Source organism: Larus michahellis, chromosome 5 (genome assembly GCF_964199755.1).
Source record: "Larus michahellis chromosome 5, bLarMic1.1, whole genome shotgun sequence".
NCBI classification, from domain to species: domain Eukaryota; kingdom Metazoa; phylum Chordata; class Aves; order Charadriiformes; family Laridae; genus Larus; species Larus michahellis.
In genome coordinates this window covers 27,303,273-27,322,348 of record NC_133900.1, presented here as the reverse complement: position 1 = coordinate 27,322,348, position 19,076 = coordinate 27,303,273, and the positions used below count along the sequence as shown (strand labels likewise).

Here is a 19,076-nt window from a genome sequence, read left to right as displayed (position 1 = left end):
TAGGCAGGCTGCTGAGCACAAGCCCGGGCTGCTGTATGTGTAAGGCTGCTTTTGGTGACCCTCTCTTAGCCTTCTCGTGTCCTTCAGGCCAAGAGGACATGGCATCCTTGTGCCTATGAAGTGTGTGGAGCGAGTTGCTTTTCCAGGGGCATGGGAAGCCAAAGTGCATTGGCATTTGAGTACTGAGAAAACTCTGTGGCTTGGAACCCTTCAGATTGCTGCCAGGCTCGATTTTGGGGTTGTTAGAAGATAAACTCCAAAATGTGACCCAGAAGGCTGATACCATGAGAAAAAAGATGGATGCAGTGCCAGAGTTTAGTATAACCTCAGGCAAAGGAGCTGCGGTGGTATTGATTCAGGTGTGGGAAAAGAAGGAGCCGCAGTCAAACTCCGAAAGGAGCCATGTGGACATTGCCCCAAGGAGTTGGGATCAGGGGCTAAGACCTCCTCCTTGTGCCAGTGGGCAAGGAAGTTCCTGGCTAAGCAAATAAAGGAGAGTTTGAGCACAGGCTGATGGTTTATGCCTTGCTAGCAGAGCATGCAACTTCTTGCTCCTACCGGAAATTAAGCTGGGATTGTTCCCTTAAACACATTAAGTGGTTCTAATTGTGTTGTTATTAAGCTGAAATGATATATCTAAAGGTCTTCATGCGTGGATCATGAAAAAGCTAAGTAGCATTACAGGGCTGGGAAACAATAAACCATAGATTCATGCAAAAAAAAAAACCCAACCCGTGTCAGTTTTGCCTTTGATAAGCAGCTAATTTAGCTCAGCATTGGCGGAATTCCCTGTAGTTTGTGTAGGGAATTTCTAGGTTATGCTGTGAACATCACAGTAATATTTGGTTATCTAAGACAACTGACAAGTATTGGAGCATGAGAGCTATTGGGAAAGCAAATTCCAAAGACAGGTTGAATCTGCATATATTATAGCATAAAGGCTGCTACAGGTATGTGTGATGGCAAAACAAAAAGCAGGATTGTTTAGTTGATGATAGTAGAGGCTCTGTCTACATTAGCAGGTGGGTTGACGCACTGGGGATAGATTCCTAGGGTGAAGCAGCATGCTGTGCACCTTGCAAGGCCCCTGCTTTGCACTGACTGTGGCTTGGCCCCTTGGAAAACCTTTGAGAATGAGAAATGCACGCCCAGGGCACATTCAGGTTGAGTTTCATCCCCATACAAATCCATTTTGCGCAGTTGGTATTTCGTGCTGAGGGATGGTAAGTTGGGATAAATGAGAGCTTCACTTCAAAAATACACTCCTGAACCAAATGCTCAATGTAAGTACATTTACATTGTATTTTGCAGCATTTACTTTGTTCACACTTGCCTCATTTAAGCAACTGTCCATTTTGGCACCAAAACATGGTACGGTCAGCAGCTTTGGTAACACTGCACCTGTAAACATGGCTGTCTTTCCTCCATCAAACCATAACGCTTCACTGTGCTATTATGATACAACACAGTACTCTTACAGGACTGTGTTTTGAAGATCCTATCGTGAGTGTCCTGTTCAGCTAGCCAACAGGTCTGTCCGGAGGGGAGAACTTTAGCAAACAAAAATACTGATGCTACAAAGAGGGACAATGAAAGCAGCCCAAAACCTGTTTCTCTCATCTAAGGAGGCTTTAGGAGACCTTTATTGTCCCTTCTGTGACGTCCTGATGCTGGCATGGAGGTATCCTAATGAAGCGATATGGAGAAGATAAATTATTTTATATAATTTAGATAAAATTATTATGTGGGGGAAGAAGTCTGGCTTGAGATGTGTTTTTGTGACGATAACCGGGATTTTGGTTCATAACCAGCACTCTAGTAGGGTGCTTCCCCACCCCACTGTAAAACCTCCAGGAACTGTGTCCTAGGGGTGTATAATCAATCTCGTTTGATGCTCAGTGGTTGGAGAGCAGCCCCAGGTGAGGTTGTAGGTGACAAGGTGTCTTTGCATACAACGGCTCACACTGGTTGGGGAGCTGAGCCATGAGAAACCCAAAGTTAACACAAAATTAAATATGTAACTTGGAAACTGCAGCTGAGGAGCTCATGACTATTCATTTTAGGTGTTAAAACATCTGTGGGGTTGGGGATTAGAAGGCGAGATGCTGCAAGGGTTGCAAGGTAAGGTCTCTTGGGGGCAAAGTGGCGTGTAGGGAGGTGGTAGCTATTATACTGGGGGCTTTGCAGAAGAGCAGCCTTAAGAAATCTGACAACAAACAGATTGTATTTGATCCCCACAAGGCGATATGAGAAGTTTAATGCATAGCCTTCTGCAAAAGCAAAAACGTCATCGTTTATAACCTTTTAAGCAGCAGTCTGATCGAAGGGAAATAACAGATAGCAATCTAGTTATTTATTTATTTGACATACTTTAAAAGAGATGAGAGCTAGTTTCTACATTTGTTCATCTTCAGAATGACATAGAGCTCTCTGAGTAAGTCACACATAAGTTTCGTAGAGCGTGGCAGTATATTTTGTTTTTTTAAGAGCTATCGGGTAAATCCAGAGACTAGCAGATAATATACTCAGCTTGAAAATGATAAGCGCGGAGATATGAGAGCCATTCCTTTCCCTGCTGTTGAAATGGGAAGATTAGTGGAAATGTCATGGCTTAGAATTCATGAAGCAATGTTTCCCTAATCAGCCATCAGACTAAATTGCCAGAATACAGTATATTTGTATTTATTTCTTTTATATAAAAAGACTCTTCCTAAAGGCATGCTGAAACAGGTGTTATAAATATATGTAGAAACCCTTATACATAATATTCTGTGTTATAAGGCTTATCTCCTAATTGTGTTATGTCTGTGATTAGCTACTATAAAACAGCTCGGTATACAACTTGGTAAATACTTGCCATAACGTGCTCTGCAGGAGGCCCCTGCCAAAACTCAGCGCTGCTCGCTGCCCGTTTACCTTGGCTGGGGGTATGGCCTGCGTATGTCTGGTGGTGCTGCATCCTTCGGCTCTGGAGCAAGTAGGAGGTTGAGGTTGGCTTTGCTTTGAAGGAGGTCCTGGCAGTGCCGGCAAGTCATTTGCTGCTTCCAGGTGCAAGTGGTGACATCTGGGTGGACTTGTCCATGTTGCTTCTGTCGTTCTTGGGAGATGTATCTGTGCTAGAAAATGTCAGATGTAGGAAGAGTGGGGGATAGAATTTGCATAACCATGTCCTATACATATAAATATAAAAAAATATACACACACACGTGTGTCCCACTGCTCTTCAGATGGAGGTTTCTGCCCTTTTGTGTCTGGACACTAATTAGAATGAGTGAATTAGCAAAAATTGTAACAAATGATTTAAAATAATCAGCTTGTTTCATTGATGCAGGTGAGGGAGAGATCACTCCAACTGCTCTGCTGGCAGATCTGGAGGAGCAGTAACTTCTGACCAGGAGAGTGCTTGGGGCAAATAATCTCTTCCCAGGAGTTTAATGAGGAAATGAGTGCCCTCAGTTCTTCCCAGGATGGGATGATCTTGGTGCTTCCCTGTTCTGTAAAGGGAGCAGAGTCAGGAAAGTCACTCTGCTTATTCCTGAAGATGCTGTGTGAGCAGACAGAGGAGACTACTCCCTGGTAAAGGCAGCTCGGAAGGTAAGTAAGAGATGAGGGACATAAAGCAGAAAAAGCGCAAAACCTGATGGACAACATAGGATACCTCCCCAGTTAGCGACCTTGTAAGGGGAACCCCATGGGCTCAGTAAGTGTGCCAAAAAAATATTGTGTGCTATTTTGAGGTTATATTACCTTTTTTATATACAGCATGGACAAAATTCATGTTCTGTGGTCTGGGCTGAGATTTACAGCAGTGCACAATATTAGTACTTTTCCAATTACAGCGCTGTGGTGGCAGGAGACTTGCATGCATCCCTCTTACTGCTAGAAGGCTGACAGCGTATGCTTATGCCTGCATGTGTATTAGCAAGGGTTATTAATTTTTTTTGGATGCAAAACTAAAATTACTGTCCCTTGGCTTTTTCCTAACTGAAAATGGCTTTTTAAATATGTAAGAATCAGAATTTTTTTTTTTTTTTTTGATACCTGGGTCCTTTCCCAAGCCTATCATTCACGTGATCATTTGTCTTTAGGCACAGGGGGCAGGAGGTTAATAGTAATTGCGTGGTCACCTGGACTATTGTGTGATTTGAAGCAGGGTTTCTCTGCTGTGTCAGGTCCAACAGTATATTATTTGAAAGCGTTAGTGCCAGGTTGCTCTTTAAATCTGCCAGGGAACTGAGGAAGAAGTGATTTAAAACTTCGATTTAGTGCTCTCTTCTTGCTGTCCGCTTCAGGCCACTTTACTAGTGATAGCAGAATGTGAGCGGAATTAAAATACAGAATTTTTAAATAAAATAAAATCAAAAGTAGCAACCAAGAAGGTGGAACCGTTCATCTTGGTAACTTAATACTATGTATCTTTGTTGACAACTCTATATGTAAATCACTAATTATTCTAAACTATTCAGTTCCCCTCCAGGAAATCCAGACTTCAACATTAAAGGCTAGCTATAAGGAATGAAAGCCTTATGCCAATTCCCCACAGGTTTTATTAAGCTGCAGAGAAAACTCATGGGTTTTTTTGCATCATGAATAACAGTGATAGAGGGGTCAGCAATTTACCTACATCAGTGGAGATTACTGGGTTTGGGGCCATAATTGTAAGCACTTTACGGCTTCATAATACATATTTTCTACCTCGGTGGAGCAGCAAGGAAAGGAGGGCATGACTGGCCCTGCTCGACCGAGGAATCCTTTCGTGGCTTTACGTCAGAGGTGATGTCCAGGGATGCTGTGAAGGTGCACACCTGATTGGGGATGTCTGTCTTGGGTGGATTTTGACACAGACTTTTTCCCAGCCTTCTCTTTTTTGGGATGGCAGGGAATTTACTGATGGCTGGGACACTGTTTGGTGGCTTTGGCGCTGTCTGGTCCAGCTCTTAGGCTTGTGGTTTGGTACTGCTCGTAGACTGAGCTGTAAGTTGATTGGTCTGCATACGTGATGGTGGTACGTACCCTCCTGCAGCCAGCTGGCTGTCTTGTCCATCGATGCATTTGAAGAGCACCTGGGTGACCCCGTGTGAGCCGGGGGTGGCTGGGTACAGCATGAGGGTTGTGATCTCTTGTGTTTTGGACCATGAAAACTGTGTGTTGGGCTGCATGGCCTTTGAAAGGTGCCTCTCTGCAACCTAGTGTGGATGTGGCATGAGCAAGTGTCCTGCATCCCGGAGGAGGTGAAAGCAAGCCCTTGCCTGGTTGTGCTGTCTGTAGGCAGCACTGGTGTGGCTGATGCTGTGTGGAGGCATGTTCTGACTTTGTCATGTGCTGAAAGGTAAGGCCTGGTTAAAACCCTACTACTTAACTACTACTACTACTTAACACCTTTATTCTGGATTTTAACTCGAGTTATACATTCACTTTTGCTTTTAAACCCCTCTTGGAGACAGTCTTGCAGAGATGCAGGAATCGCCCAGACGTTCAGAATCCCCTTATTACATTCATTCACCATTCGGTTACCATAAACCTCTAAACTGTGATTACTGTCTTGTTTAAATGCTATATTAATTTTCTGTTGTTTGATCTTTGTAGCTAATTCTTATTGTATTTCATTGTAACCCATCCGTGTGCTTCTGGTCCAAAGTTCTTTGCAGGGAGAGACAAGCTGAAGGCTTCTAAATTTGGAGCTCCATAAGCAGGGCATGTTCCTACATTATCCTTGGAAGAGGCAGCTTCATCACCTTCTGCTTCTTTCCTCAGGCCGGAAAAGGGCAGCCTTGGAAAGCAAAACTTCCTATTTAGATTTCTTCTTAAATCTAATTTATCAGGAGCAAAGGAGACCTTTCTCTTTTTTTCTTTTTTTTTTCTTCTCTCCTTTTAAAAAAGAAATAAAATCAGCCAAAAATCTTTTTGTGGATGAGTGTACAGTGATCCCGATGCGCTCGCCTTTTGTCTTCTTTCTCCTCTGCCTTCTATTTATATTATTCTTGGCCACCTTTCTTGAAGGAGCTATTGATTAAAGGATGCAAACTGCCTCAGATCCTGCATATCAAGCTGCTTTTTTTTTCCAAGTTGCTTGGTATGTGAAGAGCATCCATTTTTGCACTGCAGTGCAGCTTTACCCAGATACGTGGTCTCTCCAGCTCCCTTCCTCCCCACCCCCTTCCTTTGCCCTCCCATCCTGCTAAATGGACATCTTGTCAAATCCTGTTTGCACAGACTGACAGCGATAGAGGTCTTGGAGAAAAAGCCAGATCCCTGCACATACACCCTAACAAACAGAATCAAAATGTCAAGGCACAAGTGAAATATATCACTGTGCTTCCCTGTCAGATTTTGCAGATATCACCTGGATAAATAGACAGAGGAACACCTGCAGCAAGTTAACCTATTTTTATTAGCACTTGTTTCACGTATTTATATTTGGTTATGAATATAGGGACTGCTGGGAAGAAAGCTTTCAGTTATTTCCTGGCAGGATGAAATGCCCCCTGTTCTTCATGCCGAAAGACAGTTGGGGCAGTGAAGTCGCTTTCAAATAGCACAGCAATTAATAAAGAAAGAAAAAATAATTTCACAGTCTGTTGTTAAATTAGCAATTCTTTAGAGTTTCTGGAGTTCCTGGCAGAATTAATATGCACTCTGAAGCCTTGGGCAGCCTCGGTGCATATCATTTACCCAGCAGCTGTAAGAGCAAAATGCAGATATGAGGAGAGGTCCTCGATTGCAAGGGAAATACTTGCATTATCTGTGTAGTAATCATTCAGCAGCCTTGTTCACAAATAATCAAGAAACATTTGGATTTGGATTACATCCCTCCTACTTTCAAGACAAAAGTAGCAGAAACAGTGGCTGGAAAATGAGGTGTTAAGTAACGGAGGGGGAAAAAAATAGGCAGAGAGCAACATACATTTGAGGAGGGAGAAGAAAATATACAATAAAAGGTGCAATAAATTTACCTTGTATTGAAGGGGAATATTTTATAGCAGCTTTGTGCAAATTGAATGCATCTACATAAATAATGTAGCAACACATTTAATTGCAACTATTTATTTTTAAATTTGTCTGGATGACGAGAGAATTTCTGTGTGGAAGAATGAACCTTGTGTTTTTCCCACTTACGCAACTTTTAAAACATAAATTGTGAATGGTATTTGGGCTAATCGTGAGAGCTTCAGAAGTTCCTAGCTGCTCTCTAGTGCATCTGAAAAGAAACCAACATCCAGAAGTGCATCCATATGGAATGGGTGCTGGGTATTGGGGAGGCCAAGAGATGACAGGGAGGAAAATATTACCAGTCCTTACTTGAGTCAGGAAACTCCCATTTGGTCTTTCAGTGCAAAGCGTCTCACTTCAAATAAAAGAATAAACACTGGGCTTTTTACATTTGCCTTCTGCTGGTTGAGCTGTTGGTGTTTGTGTTTTCAGGCTTTGTTCTCAAAAAGGCTAGAAATCTCTTTTCTTTCTCTCTTGCTTTTTTTCATGACAAGGCTGATTCTTCAGATTCTCCTGCAGTCTCTCCATTTCAGACTGCTTTTCTCAGCTGCTGAGAGGACAGGCAACATCCGTCCGTGCCACCCTCACCCACTGGGTACCATGGGGTAGATGCCACAATACTTGACAAGGCTTTGAAAACAAAGTGTGGAAGAGGAGCTGTGGGATGGCAAACTGTTGGAGGCGGTTGTGTATGAGAGAGAAGATCAGCAGGTTGTGCTCTTTTGTTGCAAGGTGTAGGTACACCAAACCCAGGGTGCAGTGCCCTTGTGTCCACACCAGCTGCTCCCCTCTCTCCCCTCTTGTTGTCTTCCAGTCTTCCCTTGAACAAATCAAACATGAATGGTTTCTGTAAAGCCTAAGTGTTGAGGTTTTTTTCCAAATCGCTTTGGAAGACTGTTCAAGTTGATGCGATGCAAGGGTGTGGAGATGCAGCAGAAATTACAAATAAAGGTAGTGTTCAGTTTCCAGGGCAAACAGGCTCACGTAGGCAATGTAGCTGAAGAGCAAGCTAAGCTACATGTGAGCAACAGGATCCCCTTATAATAGTTTGAGAATTAAATCTCCATAAATCAAGCTTTGGCAGCTCAAAACCTTAAATAAAAAGCCTGTGCAAATGGCCAGAATCACTGCTGCAAAGTGCGCTTCAGGCTAGTGCTATATGGTATGGGGAAATGGATTTGGCGGGAAGGAGGTTGTGGTGAAGCTTCATGTAGCAAGAGGGAAGACAGTGTTTGCTTTGCTTTACTTACTGCTTCACATCTGAATTTCTGGAGCAGTTGCACATGTCAAACTACCATTTCTGGGGCAAGAACAAAGCCCATGAGAAGAGGCAGTGGACAGGGATGCTAGCGGGACGTCTCCCTCCCAAGAGTAGAGTGCTTTTGCCTCCGAAAATTACAGTTTATAGTCTGACAAAAGAAAATATCTTCTTGGGATATAACTGCATATTTTTTTTTCTCTGGGGTTTTGGTTTTTTTCTGTCTGGTCAGTCGCAGCAGTTCTAGCTAGTTCAGGGCAAGGACAGTCCAACTCCAGCATCCAAAAGCCATGAGGCCGCTCGCCCAAATAGTATTGAGATTGGCTCCAAAATCAGGAGGTTTAAAGTGTCAAGTTGTATTAATTTATCTTGGGTTTGAGCATGTTTGTTCATATGCAGCAAGTTTTCCTCCAGAAATGGGAGAGATCATACTGAAATAAATATGCTTGTTGTAGGGCTGCAGGATTGGAGCTCAAAGAGAAGCTCCCAATATTGTCAGGCCAATGTGGGAAGATCCATCAATGCCTCAGGTTGCCCTTTATTGAGGTCATTCCTAAAGAGGAGCTCTTCGGTGGAGTTCTTGGCAAGGCAGATGAACTGTCAAGTGTTGCAGTGTTCATCTGACCCAAAGGAGTAGTTTAGTCAACTTAACAAATAATGTCAGTATTTTTATGTCTGGTTAATTAAACTGAAATCATGAAGTGTTGTATCTGCATGTGCCAGGATAACCGCTTGATGTTTCTGCACTTTGATGTGTGTGCGTAGCTTGCTCAGCTTTCCTCGCTGTATTTCTCAGGGTATTAATATTTGCCACATCCTCCTTGCATACACCCTTTGCTTTGTTGCCTCCTAACCCAAGCCAAAGCATCTCATGGTGTGCGTATCAGGAGCAGAATTTAACTCAGCAAGACCTACATCTCTAACTCCAACCAGTGTGCTCCAATGCAAAAACCTATGAGCTCCAGGGAGACCTTGTAGTGGCCTTCCAGTACCTGAAGGGGGCCTGCAAGAAAGCTGGGGAGGGGCTGTTTGCAAGGCTATATAGCAACGGGACGAGGGGCAATGGTTTTAAACTAGAGCAGGGTAGGTTCAGATTAGACATTAGGAAGAAGTTCTTTACAATGAGGGTGGTGAAACACTGGCACAGGTTGCCCAGACAGGTGGTGGAGGCCCCATCCCTGGAGCCGTTCAAGGCCAGGCTTGATGAGGCTCTGAGCAATCTGATCTAGTTAAAGATGTCCCTGCTTACTGCAGGGGGGTTGGACTAGATGACCTTTAAAGGTCCCTTCCAACCCAACACATTCTATGATTCTATGATACTGCGGAAGGAGGCATGACTGAAGGGAGATGTTCCCCAAGGGACATGTCCACGTTTCCTTGTGTGCACCTCTAATCTGCGTGCCCATTTCAGAATTCACTAGCGTCTCCTGTATCTTAAATTGTTTAAAAAAACCCAGCACTTTGCTCGAGTCACTTTTATGTGCGTAAACCCATTTAGCAGACTTAGTCCAGGCAACTCTGGATAAATCCTTCGTATCTTTTTTTCGTCAGAAGGACTGTTAAAAGATCCATCTCCATCGCCCTCTGATGGAATTTGAATAGATGTGTCTGGAGTGACATATGTTCAGCCATAAATTACAGAGGAACAATTTTAAAATAAATTGTCTGCAGCCAGTCCTACCAAATTTACCTCCTGAGACAGATGATCATAAAGCTAGAAGCAAACAAGCCCTTAAACATTTGAGGCAGGGTTTGAAAGGATCCTTTTGTGTCCATGTTAGCATCACCACAGGTTGGTGGGATGCTGCCTGTTTTGGACCAAAATAACCAGTGGAGGAAAGGCTGATTTTATACCACCTAGAAATGTTGTCCACACAAATGAAGTTGCACAAGGTAATGCCAACCAGCAGGAAATATTTTAAGCATTTTTACTTCTCTTTGCTGCCTGCATATGTACAGTCTCTTAGTTCAGGCTAAAACCCTGAAATGTTGGTAGAGTAAACACACATCAAAATAAATCCTCCCAAACGTCATATTTCTTAACCACAATGGGATGCAATTGTCCAAACCACAGCATAATTAGCGAATCTTTCTTTCTTTGCTGGCTGGGCTCCAGATCCCTATGGCAGACTGAACCAGAAGACTAAAACCCTTTTATTGTAGTATTGTGCCAGCAAACATGTGGCTTTGAAGAACCCTATTTTCCAGGAGATTTTACCAACTGGTCTTTGCATTACCATCTCTAATACGTGTACACAGGCAGACATAGGAGGGTTTTAGCTGCATCATTTTCAAGTTTGATCTTGTCCCCCTGTTGCCATTTGGGATGATGCTTGTTATTGCTATTCAGTCAATGCTGTTATTGAACTCGAGGGAGTTCTGCGGCTTGTCCATCAATCCTCCCCTCGCTTAGCACGCAATGCAGCTTGAATATTTAAATTGCCGTTTGCGTAACAAAGGATAACCGGGGGTGCATGTCTTCGTGTGCAGAAACCCCCAAAACAGACTCTTGTGCCTCTTGGATTATACACAGAGCCAGGCATCTCAAGTTATGTTTACAAGTGTGCAGAAACAAATGTCTCTCTGCTGCCTTCTGTATCTTAAATCGTATTTTTCCCTTAGGTGCAGCATTGTAAATCATCGCTCCCTCTGTTTAAGGGAGTAAAATGATTTCAGTTTGTCTTCATTAAAAAAAAAAAGACAGTAATTTACGTGCATCTTTGTCCCACACCTCGGAGAACAAAGAAAAGATACACAGATAGATTTTTACAGACATAGAGATTTACAGAGATAGATATTTTATAGCTATAATAAGCAGAGAGAGGCTGTAGGAACAGGATGTGGACTGCCTTTTTCTCATCGTAAGCCACATAGTTGGGGCTCAGCAAGACCAACCTGGATCTGTCCCTTGTAACCAGAATAGCAAGGAGGACCGCAGGTGCCACCTGGGCCGAGAGATGAAGGAGCCCTTGTACACGCTTGCAAGAGCATGCAACTGCTGGTCATGGAAACTTTGGGTTTGCTAGGAAATGACACTTCATCTCAAGCAGCGCTTTCTCTAGAAATGTACCAGTTTCTCCTAGGGTTTTTTTGGACAGGAAAGTTTGGAAAAAAAACCCTACAAAACCAAAGCACACCCAGCCAGCCCTGCCATCAACACACTCAGTGGGAGCAAGCTCGCGCAGTGCTGAGTGCTTTTGAAAAATCTTCTGTTTCCCCTAAGAGCATTTATTTTCCATAGCTTGCTTTCCTTCTGCAAAACCAAACCCAAATGATAGCGCGGGTTTGCATATATGCAAGGATAAATCTCCTTCCCTGCTCCTCCATCGCGCCGTTGAGAGTTTAGGCTTGACTCAGGTTTTGCCTCATTGATTGCCTCAAAATCTTCTTTAGAGCAAAGTCGCGATGTGCAGAAATATAGCCCATTAAGATCTTAATGTAATCAGAAGCATTTTCAAATGCATTGTGTTCTAGGTATTTTTATGGCTTGCAAATGTAGCTGACTTGGGAATGTGATGAATTTTTCAAAGTGATGCCATGTGATGAAGTTTTATACCGTTTAGAAGAAACACATTAATGTCATTAGTGGCAGTTAATTCTTAGTTTTCCAGCAACTACGGTCACGTCATAAATTGTCGTGTGACAATTTAGTAAGGTCACGTGGTACAAAAAGTGGTATTTCAAAGGGAGGAAGTGAAAGTACTAATTTATTTATATTCTGGTTTTCAAGGGTGTTTTGGTATTCAGAACTAGAGCTGATTTCAGTGTGGAGCGCAGAGGTAATTCAGCCTGAGTTAGTGCGGGGATTGACAGAACATCAAAATACCCAATGTTTTCTTAGAAAAGCGTATTTCGCACTTGAGGTGCAAGAATCTGCTTACATCGAAGCAAGGGCCGAGTCTCTTTTTTCAAGGTGCAAAGTCCTCAGATGCCCCACTTATCCAGAAAACTCCAGGAACCCATTTAAAAGGACCATTAGCGGGTCTCGGGCTGCAGCATTGGGTGCTGGAGTTGCTGAAGGATGCTGGCAAGTCCACTGGATTCAAGTAAACCGGTAGCTTGGAATTACAGTGTTTTATTAGTGGGTATTTATATAATTCCCTTCAAATCCCCAGGGCGTGCTGCAGGAAGCAACATAGCGCTATTGCAGATAGAGAGACCAACCCTAAAGGAGATATAATCAGGGCATTTTACACATTTTTCTGTAGCTTTATAGCTTTGGCAGCAATTTTGGTCTCTGCCTGCAGTTCAAGGAGAGCTGTGAGGGAGGGCAGGATTAGCTCTTGGGACCCTCCTTGTAAATTCTGCAGGAGGATGCTCGGTGGCGGGTTGCTGTAGTTCTTGAAATACTTTTTAGAAGAGCATGGAGATCATCTATTTGTATTGGCTGGGAGACATGAAGACAGTCTGGTGTGGTTTTTGTTTGTTTTTTTCTTGTAAGTAAAAATGCGTGTCAGGAGCACAAGCCGAGGCTTGGAGCCACTCAGCAGTTTAATTGATTCCACATTGTAAAGACCCTACCTCACTAAACCCTTCTTTCAGTTTTGGACTCATCTAAGAGCTAGCAGCCCCCTCTTCTCAGTGCAAATGCTTCAAGGCATGGGAGCTCTGGAGACTAGAAGAGGGATTGGTTTATTTGTAGCTTGTTTTTGCTCAAATCCTTCAACTCTCAAGGCATATTCCCTGCACCAGAGCAATGTACTAATGAAGGCAGAGTTGATGAGCTACAAAGCTGCTCTCCTTTCTGCTGAACACAGACACACACACCCCATGTCCTACTTGTGTTTCAGCCGAAAGCTGTTTTGGTGTGGATTATGGGTCTGTCCATGGAGTGCAGAGAGGTTTAGGCTGCAGTTGATTCTAAAAGCCGTGGTAATTTGAGCTGTGTGTCCCTGCCCAAAGAAGTTTGTAGTTTGAAAAGGCAAATGGGGCTAAAGGATATGAAGGACGAGCACAGGGGGTTTACAGTTTGGGGAGGAAACCTCAGTTTCAGCCAGATAACCTGTGCTCCATCTAGACTAGGCATCCTTATCCTCATTAATTTTTGTTAGATTTTGTCTGTTAGCTTTATTTATGGATTAGCAGCGCTGCTTTATGAGTTATACTTGTGGTTTCTGATTACTGTGGAGACTAATTTGGTGCTCTGCAAGGGAGACAGTGTAATTCCTATTTGAGCTCTATTTTCTGGCATATATGAAAGGTCGCTTTGCTGATCCTAAGCACTTAAGTACTGTGAGCTTATCCTCCCAGCATCGTAAGAGTGTGAAGGGAGTAATAGGTTGGACCTTTTTCATATCTCCTGGGGTTTCAAGGCTTATAGGGTCACGTTTCCTAGCTTTTCTCTCTCCAGGGACAAAACTGGAATTCCCGCTAATATTAATTGTGTGGTTTTACCGACACGGCCACATACGAGCCTGTGGATGTGGACAGCCTTGGAGGTGGTCCTTGCTTTCCAGCACTTGTTGCCTGGGGTTGGTGTGCATGGAGGGCGAGGGGCAACCAGAGAGGAGAGGAGCCCTGCCCGTTGGATGCAGTCTTCAGCTGAAAGCTCAGGGAGGGTTACAGGGATGCAGCTGCGAATCATTTGATGTTAAGGCTTGCAGAAAATAATCTGTCAAGCAGTCCCAGCTGTTTGATGTTATTGGCTTGTTCTGCCTGCTTTTTTTCCCCCCTCTCTCACTGGTACTCACTGTCTCTAGCACTGATACAGCACATGAAGTTCAGCGTGTTGTTTGAAGAGGCCGGTTTGCATTGTAGGAGGACCAGTGATTCCTCCTCCACCCACCCATGTTTGACAAGCCAATTTCTATCAGCATGGCTCTTGTGGGCTCCCGTCTGCAAGGTAGGAAGACAGTTTCTAATCCAATTGCTGCTGGTTTAAGGGATCAGCTCACACCATTGCTGTCCCGAGAGGCTCTTGCCGCTGTCCGTCATTGCAGCCATCTCTCTCTGGCCCATCCTGAAGTGTGCAAGCAAGAGGCTGCACAGATGTTAATGCTCCATGCCCGCAACATTTTGCGGTTGCTACTGAAAATAAAAAGAGTGAAATTAATTTGCTGATAATGGATCTGCTGCTAACAGAAACACATCCCACTTGTACCGAACACCAGCAGGTTCTTTATGGCATATTTGTTGTGTCTAAAAATACTCTCAAATTTTTTTTTTCTAGCAACCAATTTCATTTAAAGACTATTTTCACACATCACTGGCTGTTAATCAGTTAAGGAGTTATCAGTTTTAATATTAGGAAGAAAGAAGCAGATCTCATCAACAACTTAAAACTTTATTTCATTTTTTTTCAGCAGCTTTGCAGCAGATTATGGGGAGTCTTAGGCTCATCTTATTTCTCCTCCTTTTCCCGCCCCCTTGAAAAGAGAGATAGTACCGTTATGTGCGTGACTCTACTGTGCTGGTTCTACGTATCCTTTCAAGAGCTGTTGAATTAGAAACACTGAGATAAAAATATAAGGAGACGAAAATAAGATTTAATTAGAAATTAAACCCCAGACACCCATGTAATTTTAAATAAAACCATGTATATTACATGAACAGATTATAAGGTTGACTGTCAGAAGAGGAATGGTAAGATAAAGATCAAAACCCAAGGTACATGCAAAGTAAGCTGTTTGTAACCCTGTTCTGCTCTGAATCCTATTTCCAAAATATCTGAGACATTGCCACCAATGGCAGAAAAACGTCATGGTACCAGCCTCTGCTTTTGGCTGTTGAGCTCAGCCAAGACTATGTGCATCTGGCTACAGTGATACCTGCTCTGCAGTGTGGAGACATAAGATGTTCCTGGGTCAGCTTTCATCTAACAGTATCCGTTTCATCACAGCATCCCTGTTTATTAAAGGGTTGTTGCTTGAACCATCACACCATCTCTAGTGGTGGTCCTCTCTTTTGTGTCGTCTACAAAGCAAACATAGGGAAAGGTACAGAGAAAAGCATTATAATAGATATAGTTATGCCTGAAACACCCATGCAGCTACAGCTGCTTCTAATTCTGAGCATGGTAGTGCAAGTATGGTTTTCATCAGGAGTGGTCTCGAAGCCGCTTGTTGCAAGAGGCTGGAAGGCTATGCTGGGGAAACCCAGCAAATCCCCTTCTCTCCTCCCCAGAGCATCTGCTCCAGGGGTGTGGACTCAGCACACCACCTCTTGCTGTGGTAATTCTTGCGTTTATTTTTATTTTCTGTCCTCCCTTTTTTTGCATATCCCATCTCCTGTACCTGAATTCTTCCTTTCTAAGTGATGCAAGAGTGTTTCACTTAGGTAGGACAGCATGCTGCTCTACTGGCTGTTTGTTATGATGAATCATGTTGAAATCTTCAGTGTAATTTAATGCTCTTGAATGTTCCTCCTCATACCCTTTGGATAGAGAAGGGATTTGCCTGACCCATGGGAGCCTGCAGATTATACAAAAATTGGTCCAGTTCAATTTTATTTTACATCGCTCATTAAAACATGGGTTATTGGCGTTATACATCTGTTGGCTCCGTACTTATTCATGAAAACCAAAGATTCCTTTTGAGCTGAGCTACGTGTCATACCGTCATTAACAAGCTGCACCTCGTTGAAAATCTGTCAAGGAAAACTGACTTATTTTGCATTTGCTGCTTTGTACAAAATAGAAGCATGGTAAACTCTTGTGCCATAGTGATTTTCTGTCTGTCTTGATGGGACATAATGAGATAAAGTCAAGTCCTTTTTTGAAGGCTAATTACATCGAGTACACACTAGACGTGGGCTGCCCTCGTTATATGTTGCGCATTTTTGTGCTTTCATTTCCCCATCTCTATTGTCTGCGTGTGCAAGTAAGTTTGATTTGGCTTTGAAATACAAATTGTAGGCTAGAGAGGAGCTGTTTGGTGGTCTCCTCTCCGAGAAGACTCTCCAGAGATTGTATAACAAGTCCTTGCTGTAGGTAGGCGAGCATTTGAAGATAGCTGCGAAGTAAATAAAAGAACTTAACTCTGTGCTAGAAACTGAGGAATCTGCTGCAAAGCAAGAGGGCGACTCATGGCAAGTCCACTAAGAGCCATGAAGAATAAATTCAGCCCTAGGTCTATTAACTGGTCCTGGTGTATGGACACAAAGCGGTTGAACTGCATCCTGCAGAGCTCACAGCCTAGATACGGTGCACTAGTTGGATGACGAATGATTTTGGAAGTTGGGTTTTTAAAACCTGTAAATCCCTCCAGTCCTACTAGTTTTCCTCTGCTTGTCTTGTGGGAAGAAAAGGGAGCTGGTGGAAGGTGTGGGAGGGTGCCCGGTTTGGGGAGGTCAGCAGGGATGCTGGACATGAGCATCCTGTAGAGTAGGATGGAGAGACTGCAGAGGCGTGATGGAGACCTGGAAGCCTGTGGCGGGCTTGGGAACTACAGGGTTGTTGTGAGAGCTTTGTGGTCCAGACAAGACTGAAGGAGGGGCCTGTGGGAGGGCTATTGGATACTCTTGTATCATCCCTTTTGATTCATGAGTGATCTTCATCAGCAAAGACTTACTGGTTAGCTCTAGGAGTTGGAGTTGATGTGCAAGTGTCTCACCTTTGGTGAAAAAGCTAGTGACGTAAAAGGGAAAATGTTGAGAGAGTTTCTCTAGTACTGCAGGAAGCAGAGCCAACTTTAGAGGTGGTTGTCCTAGTTGGTCCATCAGAGGAAAAGGGATCACTGGTAAAAACCTATACTTTTTCTATGGTGAAGATGAATTCTGTCATCACTGTCTGAATTTTAGCACATAACCTTCATGCTGTGATCGTCTGGGACATTCCTGGTGGGATAATATTAACGCTTTTGCTGTGAGCTGATTTTCTTTGCAAGCTAATTATAACTGGGGAAGTTTGAATGCAGGTGGAAAGACTCTGGGAATTCCCGGTAACTTCTTTAAGTCTGATAGCAGACTTGTGCATCGTTAATATCATACTGGGCAGAATTATCTTAGAGCATCTCTAAAGGAAAAAAAGTAACAGCACTTTGGAGCTGCTTTAACATGTCTCTATGTCTGCTTTTTGAGACAAACAGAAAATCAAGTTTTCCTCCTTTTTCTGACAGTGATTTTGTAATTCTGCATGTAGCGGTACGATTACAGCTGTTTTTTCCTAAAACTGAGATGGATACATGCAAACCTGTAGGTGTTACTGCTCCTGGCTGAGTTTGGCATGCAGGTGAAGTGCAGAGTGCTTTGCTTAGGTGAAAGAGCGCTTGTTTCAGGAGGCTGGAAACAAGATATTACTGTATTCACTTCAAGTTATTTAAAAAAAGAAAAAAAAATCCAAAGCTACTCTTAGCCATGTATTATATTTGTGAGAACAAAAATACCTCTTGTATCAAGTCTTTGTGCCTTGTCATGCACATATATTGGAGGTGGAAGGAATATCTTGTATGGCAAGCATGCCTGGTTTAGACTATACACAGAGCAGTCTGTCTTATATGGAGCACTTTAAAATTCATCACAGGTTTGCAGGGGAGAAGACCCTAGGGAAGTAGCCCTATCACAATGTCTTAAAGCTGTCGATCTTGAGATCCCCTCCACCGCTGTGTTGCTATTTGCTTGCTGAGACATTGATTTCTGGGTGTAGAACATCTTAAACGTAAACCATGAAATGTATTTTACCTGTTTTTCTAAGACTGAATGAAAAAAAAAACCCAAACACAATAATGTTTTCTAAACCAGAGCCCAAAAGATGTTACCTCTAATGCATTAAAAAAGATACATAAATACCCAGTAAAGACAGATGCTAGGGGGAAAAAAAAAAATCAATGGCTTCTGATTCTCTTTTCATGCAGATATTTAAGCATGCACTGTCTGTTAGTGGCATAGACTGTTTTGAAATAGAGAAACCAAATAGCTCATGAGTCTTTGTCTGTGTTCTAGCTGAAGATATGTTGGTTTTTTTAAAAAAGGAAATGTGAAGAGACTAATTTTATGATGGGAGAGCTTAGCCTGTGGTTCTTCTTTTCACAGTATGCAGACCTGGGTTCTTCAAAGCTTCACCCCACAGTCCATCCTGCAGCAAATGTCCCCCTCACAGCTACACGCTTGATGAAGCATCCACATCTTGCCTGTGTGAAGAACACTATTTTAGGAAGGAATCAGACCCACCTACAATGGCCTGTACAAGTAAGCATGTGCCTATAGGGTTGTTCTTAATCCTTTCAAGCTGTTCCTGTACTGTGACTAGAAATTATGGTCCTAATTAACGTGCTTTTACAGGCTCTGGGCTGGAGTCTGAACTAGTCTTGACACACTTGTAATGTCACTGGCTTTGTCGACTGCACCCCCGGTTACATGAGAACAAGCTTTTCGAAGCCTTTTGCTTCAAAAGCTGGCATTAAACCCAGGAATCGTTTTTATAACAAATGGATGCTCCATCTCTCGCTGTCCACTCATGGACAGACTCAGCCAGCAGCATGGCGTTCAGACATCCGCATCGGTGCATACGTGGGTACCGGTGTGGGGTGTGCACGCAGAGGGAACGATGGGTAGCGCTTGTCAGTGGTAGGCATGGATAGAGTCTACGTGGTCTTAGTATCATCTTAATATCATCTCTTATCCCATTTTCAGTAAACAAGCAGGGAGAGAGCCCTACCTTTCCAAGCCGCCTGGAGATGGTCGTTCCTCAGGATAGCTTCAAAACTCTGCAATGGAAACTGCTTCTCCAAACCTGCAGCAAAAATGTAGAGCTTATCCCCATGGTGTAGGGGGAGGGTAGCATAACAAGCAAACTGGGGCATTGGGAATCCCATGTGGAGTCAGTGGAATCAGAATCAGTAATTTTGTCCTTTTCCTGCCATCTGTGAGCTATCCTGTCACCTTGAAAGTTTCT

General features: G+C 43.2%; 1 protein-coding gene across 25 annotated transcripts in view; it reads left to right on the top strand.

Moving 5' to 3' along the window:
* The window catches only part of EPHA5 (EPH receptor A5), a 196,842-nt gene that overhangs the window by 89,594 nt on the left and 88,172 nt on the right, over positions 1-19,076 (top strand). For 21 of the 25 annotated variants that reach the window (XM_074589288.1, XM_074589286.1, XM_074589287.1 and 18 more), the window contains exon 4: positions 18,215-18,370. The exons of the other annotated variants lie outside the window; for them this stretch is intronic. In XM_074589288.1, coding sequence (XP_074445389.1) covers positions 18,215-18,370 — 156 coding nt within the window. The remainder of the gene's footprint in view (positions 1-18,214; positions 18,371-19,076) is intronic. 25 annotated transcript variants of the gene reach the window in all.